General features: G+C 41.0%; 1 protein-coding gene across 1 annotated transcript; it reads right to left on the bottom strand.

Moving 5' to 3' along the window:
* Nucleotides 1–2,079: 2,079 nt before the first annotated feature.
* Nucleotides 2,080–2,621, bottom strand: LOC112177978 (protein ECERIFERUM 26-like). The gene is made up of 2 exons (XM_024316209.2): nucleotides 2,286–2,621; nucleotides 2,080–2,174 (listed from the first exon to the last, which is right to left on the bottom strand). Exons 1-2 carry the CDS (start codon nucleotides 2,619–2,621, stop codon nucleotides 2,169–2,171), a joined length of 342 nt encoding a protein of 113 aa, XP_024171977.1. The 3' UTR covers nucleotides 2,080–2,168.
* Between the last annotated feature and the right edge of the window lie 4,662 nt (nucleotides 2,622–7,283).

Genomic DNA, 7,283 nt, shown 5'->3' with positions numbered 1-7,283 from the left:
ATAAAAACAAAAACAAATAAAACAAAAGCAGCCCAAATACAAAACAAAATAATAACTTGTTGTCTCTTCAATGCTCCAGTATCTTCTAATAGAAATTGACTCAAATAAATGATTTTTAGTCTGTCTAGGAGTTTGTTCTCATTTCTAATCTCCCAACAACATAAATATACAATATAGATCACTTGATGTTTATGGTTAATTATTCTCATCAATTTTGTTTTCGCCGATTAACATATATTGTAGCAATATTGGTCAATGTCTTGATCTACAATCAATCAATTGAAATTCAATTGTTCAACATTTTTTTGAACCATAAAATAAATTCAAATTAATGAGAATAATTAATTAATAAGATAAATGGTTCAAGGTCTTAGGGTTAGACCACAATATTTGAGTTTTAGGGTTTCATAAATCATTTTTATTTCTATTAGGGTTCGAAGTATCACAATTGAAAAAAAAAAAAAAAAAAAAAAGCAAAAATCACATTCAACAACTACAATGAACATGTTGGGTATCAAAAAAGGTTGATATCATAAAAGATTAGAGAAAAGACAAAAAATTAAGAAAGAGAGATGATGAAGGACGAACTTCTTCGTGCGTAGAGAGAAGAACTTTGATAGACTTTTTTTTTTTTTTTGAAGAGGAAACTTTGATAGACTTTTTGAAATCTTTGGTCTGGAGGCTGGAAAATTATTAGAGTTTGGTATGTATAGTTAACACTACAAAGTCCATGATTATCCATGATTTTCTAATTCCATAACTATGAATGATATTTTGAATACCTCTGTACTTTTATTCATTTTTAAAAGTCCTAATTGAATACCCCTAGATTTTGGTGGAATTCATGAAGTCTTTAAAAATCCTAATTGAATACCTCAAGACTTTCATGGACTGTTAAAAGTCTATATTGAATACACCCAGACTTTTAAATTCCATAGATTTCTTTAAAAGTTCCACTAATTCCATATACAATACACCCCCTAAGTTTGCTAATAATAAAACAATTGAACAAGCTAGACATCAATGATAATTAATGACAAAATATTCTAAATCTAAGCCACAATTTAATATTACTTACTATAAATTGGGGAATTAATATACATTAAGACATTAAGTACTATTAATTCTAAATTATTTTGTTCAGTTTTTCATTAGTTGTGTTGCTGCCATTGGTTTTGGGGGGGGGGGGGGGGGGGGGGGGGGGGGGGCTTACTTTAGTTCCGCCCCTGCCTAGCATATCATTTTATCTCTCTAATGTGATACTTTGAAGTTTAATTATGGCAAAACAAGCAACTTTAGACCTATCTTTGGAAAAAAAAAATTACATCTGATTTGCAATGGAGACATGGAAGAAAAATATGAGTTTAGTGATCATTCGAGTCCTTTTGAATCCATCATTCCTGGTAAGATTTTAACTGAAATTATTTGGTGTATTTCAATCCATCGTTCTCCGCTAAAAAGATCAATTTCTCAGTGATTTGGTGGACTAGGAGCTTAAAATTTGTGCGTTCTGTTCGTCTTAGTTTGATTTTGGTATGGCTTGCGCTAATCATGGTTTTGACTTGAATTAATTGATAATTTTGCAATTATTGACGCTTTGATTTCATTTTGACTTTAGTCATATCATCACTCTATAGAATGTTTTATATCACTGGGAATGGTATCTTGAATCAACGTTGATTAATCAGATGTGAGAGGTTAAATTCCCAAACTCAGTTACGGGAGAACTTTTGAAAGATTGCACTTCGTCTTGCCCATTATGTTTTTTTTCCCTAACCAGCAATAAGATTCACGAGAAAAATTAGTTTATTGTATAATGATGTTTAATTCATGATTGACTTGCTAACTAAAAAAAAAAAAACAGAGAAACACAATTACAAGAGAGAGTACTAATCAGTGTTCTAAAACTCGGCCGCCCAGGCCGCCTAGGCGGCGCCTAGGCGCTGGGCGGCGGCTCTCTGACTCGCCTAATAGGTAATCGGTACCTCTGGGAGTTCTGGATCTGGGCGAGGGCCTAGGCGGCCTGGGCGGGCACCTAGGCGGCTGGGCGGGCACCTAGGCGGCTAGGTGGAACAAGCTTGGCGGTTGGGCTAGGCGGATTTCACGGCGAAGTACGGCGGATTTCAAGGCAAGCACAGTGGACTAGTCGGCCATACGTGTTGAGCATGCTATTTCTGATGGTGGAGGCGCGAACAAGAGAATATCGTTAGTGGAAGAAGGCGAAATTCTGAAACTGGTGGAGGCCATTTCCATAATTGACCAGAGTAATGAGCTAGTGATTTTACCTGTACAAAGACCAAAGGAGAGAAACCAAGATCAGGATCACCAAGTGCTTGATTATAAGCCAGGCCATCAAATACAGAATCATCCTCCACAGCCATGGCCAACCATTCATCAATGGCTTCGTCACAACATGCCTCCACAGTTCTTACACCGCCGTCATTACACACGAGGAAAGGCCGGCTTGTTCTGGATCTCCGGATTCTCCCAGAGACGGCGAAGTATAGTTGGAGCAGTTGGAACATAGGCTTCTTGAAGTCATTCACCGTAAGCCCCTTAACTGCATCACTTTTGAAAAAGTAGATCCCTTTGATGTAGTGAAGCTTCATAGCCAAGTCCATGTTGGATCGCAGAGGTAGGGGTGGCCTTTCTCAGTGTGTGGCTGGGAAGGCAAGAGAAATGGATAAGTATGCACGTGTGATGTGAAGAAAACAATTTGAATTCATGTGCTGCCATGTTTAATTAAAGGTCTAGCCTCTAGGCATGAGGTGTCCTTGTTTCAATTAATTATTTGACAATTTAACAATTATTTTCCTCTTTTAAGTCTAAATATTCTTAGTTATATAATTATATATTATAAAATTAAATTAAAAATTTTAAAAATACAAAACCGCCTAGGCGCCGCCTAGTCACCCGCCTAAGCGTCTGGGGGCTAGTCCCCTGGCCACTGCCTGACTAGCGCCTAGCGATTTTTCGAACCTTGTTCCTAATTGATTTCCCTTAAGATTTGTTGGAGTTCATATATGGGAAGTTTCTTTCCAATTTAATTGGGAATTAGGGTAGAATCTTTGATTCATTGAGTAGTTGCCGCAGGTCTATTATATTAGCTGAAAACATATCCTTCGGTGGTGTGTACACATTCAGAAATAAAAGAATTTGTGATAGGGTCTTGCATGTTTGTTTGAGTTTGTGTCTTCACAAAGAGTCAAAACACTTGGTCCATGTATAAGTGTTTGTGATCATAGTTTCATATACATAATATCTCTCGAGATCAGTAGAGAAACTGTGAAGAAAGAAGAACAAGATTTGAAGATCATTCAAGAGAAGGAGTTCTAGAAGGAAGACAAACTTAGAGTTAGCTTTTGTCCAAATCTTATAGCCGAGCAAGTGCTATACAAGTTTGTACAAGAACATATCCTTTTGAATAAGATGATTATTATTTTGGGTTCTCAAGAGTAAGAGCCCCGCAGTGTTTTTAATCTCATATTTGAGGTTTTCACTGCGTAACCAAAATCTGGTATCTAGTTTGTTATTTTGGTTTCTGCTGCCCAGTAAGGATTGATCAGTGCACTGCAATCCGCATTTTCCAAAAAAAGGTATTATGTCCTTGTATTTTCACTTGGCATCAAAGTAGGTTCTAAAGCTTTTTAGTTGATCCGTGGTCAAGGATGAAACGTGAATATAACAGAGCCTCCAGTTCGATAAATTACCCTCCTTTGTTTGATGGTGAAGATTACTCACAATGGAAGATCATGATGAGGGCTTTTCTCTACTCTCAAGATGAAAACATGTAGAATATAGTTGAGAATGGATGTGTTACACCCCATATCTGAGATACCCTTTTTACTGAGTTGCATGAAATTCCTTATGGTTACCGTTCGCGGTTATAATTTTAACGTTTAGGGGGTGGTTAAAAATTGACTTTTTGTGAGTTAATAATTTGAGAAAATTTCCTTCATGAAAGTTGTAGAGGGCGTTAAACCGAGCGCATGCATATGTGGTACGTAAAAATCGGAGTTCGTATGAAAAAGTTATGAGTGAATTACGAAAATTACTGTTCATGGTAAATTTTTGATATATAAGGAAAGTTACCCGGGTAGGTTTCCAAAACCGGAAACCCACCCCTCTTTCTCTCTCCTCTCCCCCGACTCTCCCCCTTTCTCCTTCGGGTTTTCTTCCTCCCTCCGATTCCTCACTTTCCGGCCACCATCTGGCGTGCAACCGGTCACCACAGGGGCGCCTCAACCCGCTCGTGATACCAGTGATCTAGGATTGGGGAGTTTTGGCCGTGAAAGCCCGGATCGAAGCAAGAAGTGCTCCGGTTGCAGTTTTGGGATTTTGCCGATTCCCGGCCATTCCGACCACCTCCGGCCACCATTTTCCCATCGAAGGTTCGGTTTTTGATGGAGATTATTTCCCCTAAGGTGGTTCATTCCAATTTGTATTGTAGAAGTCGAATTGACAATTTTTCATTTCTAGGGTTCTTGAAGCTTCGGGGCTTTCCTTCACCGGCTTGATTCGGCCACTTCGAGGTAAAATTGGATGATGTTGTAGTTTGGAAGTTGATTGGGCTTGTTGTGTAGATGCTAGTGCCGGAGTTTGGTGGTCATCGGAGGAGGTCGCCGCCGGCGCGTGGGGACTGTAGGTAGCGCATGGAGGCGCGTAAAGCAGTGTTTTAATTGTCGTTTTGACCCCATATACGCTATAACGATTGTAGAATGTAATGTATGAAGTTTGGTGGAAATTGGAGGAATTACGAATTTTGTTTAATTGATTAATTAACGATTTATGTGAATTCGATCACCGGAATTCTTTCGAATTCACTCTAGAATTTATTTATCGATGATTGAATATGGATGGAGTATTAAGGATGGAAATTGTAGAGGGTTGAGGAGTCGGATGTTAGGAAGGGGGATGTTTTAAATTTCCAATTAAGTATCGTAAAGTTAAAGTTCCGTCCTGTGAATTATATATTTATGATTGTTATTCGTACAGGATGAGAGGAGTCTCCATACGAGGAGAATCACGAGCGACGTCAGGATTGACCGTATATTGTGAGTGGACCTTTGATTTTAATTGATGCATGCAAATTATATTCCGCAAGTTTTGAGTTTATCGATTTATCAATTTAATTATCGAGCATTTTATTTTGGTTTGGATTATTGAATGATTTATTGGTTTGAACTTTTGAATTTAGATTCATTATGCTCGATTTGAGGATTTTGATTTATGCGGATTCGGAAATCTATACTTATTTATACCCTATTTATATTTGAACCTGAGATGAGCTTGGCGTGCGGGGTCACGTCTTTATTCATTGGATTCCAATTTTTCGAGATAAGTGGGGAAATTATACAGATTTACTGGCTTTTGACGATCTTCTTCCTCACCATACGCGGGTCATGTGAATAGGTCTCCTCCTCACTTACTTTGTGTTTGTGAGTGGCAGTGAGGTAGCTTTCTCCTCCTCACGTGGGTGGTAGTCGAGGTGATATTCTCCTCCTCGCACAATCTATGTGTGAGTGGTAGTTGAGGTTATTAGTTCTCCTCCTCGCACAATCTATGTGTGAGTGGCAGTCGAGGGTAGGTTGAGCCTGAGGGGCTCCATTCCCGTATGGTGAACCCATTTTCCCCATGTTCTTTTGTTGTTGTTCTTGACTAGCGGGGCTAGTCGGTCTTTTTTTTATTATTGCATGCATCGGGAGTTTTATTGAGATAAATGTGGAAAAGTATAAAACCCTTTTTCTTTCAATTATTTATTTTTGTCCACTCACGCTAACGTTTTTATATACTTTTCCCTGGGCCCTTCGGTTTCAAATGCCCAGATTGCAGTATTGTTGCTCGGTGTATGAGTGTGAGCCATAGTGACCGCACCTGCTTCCGCCATCACCTTCCATAGGTTACCTGTTTAACCTACTGCACTCCTTGTCTATTTATATTCCTAGAATGCTCTGATTACTAAGGGATATGTAACCCAAACTTGTATGTATTATTGTACATACCTCCAACAATATGGAGTATTTACTACATCACCAAGCATAAGTAACACCTACTTTGGGACATCCACAAGACATGGCAAGGCCCAACCGAGACATGCATCGTGTAGCCCTATGTTCAGGCTACGCGGCGGTATCCGGAAGTCACAAATCCGCCACCGGGAAGCCACCTTTCCGCCCTTGCCAAGATGCCCCCATAACATAGCTTTCTACATGTTAAATAGACTAGAATAGTAGCTTTGCTTGTCCCACATCGAAGAACAAGTAAATGAGAGGCATTCCTTCATCTATAAAAGGAATGCCTCCTCCCACATTCAACACACTCCATTACACACTTTGTAATGCACTTGGGCCGCAAGGCTCGACACACTAGTATAAGCTTTCAAGTGGACGTAGTCTCTCGCTAAGGCGGGAGGTGAACCACTATACATCTCGTGTCACTCTCTCTCTCTCTCTCTAAAGCTAACTAGAGATCCCGCTCAATCTCTAACGTTAACATTGGCGCCGTCTGTGGGAAGCCAACACAAAGGCTTCGTCACCTACCACGAACTTTGACCCAAAAATGTCGAGTCGACACTCATTCAACATCAAATTGGGGCCGGTCAACGCCCAACATGGCTGGTCAACGCCCGGCGGGGTCGGTCAACGCCCGTAGGCAAAGTCAACGCCCATCAAGGGTTGATCAACTTTTGGTCAACGCCCAACTCAAAAAAGGTCACCGCTGAACTATTCAAAAAAAAAAAAAAAAAAAAAAAAACTTGGCGGCAAAACCTCTGGACACCCAGCGATTTCATCTGGACACCCCGCTTCTTCGCTGCTCTCCGCTCCGCCAGTCAACGCCGCTAGGCTCTCCTCCGCCCAACTCGCTGGCAACCTCCGCTGCGTTCCTCCGCCCAACTGTAGCTCCGAGGACCCGCCAGCGACCGCAGCTCCTACGAGCTCCGCCAGCTAAGGCTTCACCGCTCCGCTAGGCTTCCGCTGACCAAAACCTCTTCCGCTAGTTGTACACCGCTAGCACACCAAAGCTCCAACAGCAACCAGCGACGAACTTCCTCCGCTAAGCTTCGTCAGCGGGAAACTTCTTCCGCTAGGATCCATCGGCGGCATCACCAAGCTTCCTCCGCTAGCTAACAACAGCGCCAGTCCAAATCTGATTTCAACACCCAAATTTTTGCAAGATCAAGACCTCTCACCTCCTGCCAGTGTCATCACCGTCAGCGGAAACCTCCGCCGAGCTCCTCCGCCGGACAACCCTCCGCTGAACTTCACCGCTGGGCAGCCTGTTCT

The sequence above is a fragment of the Rosa chinensis genome, chromosome 7, assembly GCF_002994745.2.
Source record: "Rosa chinensis cultivar Old Blush chromosome 7, RchiOBHm-V2, whole genome shotgun sequence".
Lineage (NCBI taxonomy): Eukaryota > Viridiplantae > Streptophyta > Magnoliopsida > Rosales > Rosaceae > Rosa > Rosa chinensis.
Note: the sequence above shows the minus strand (reverse complement) of the source record. Positions and strands in the feature narration are given on the sequence as shown.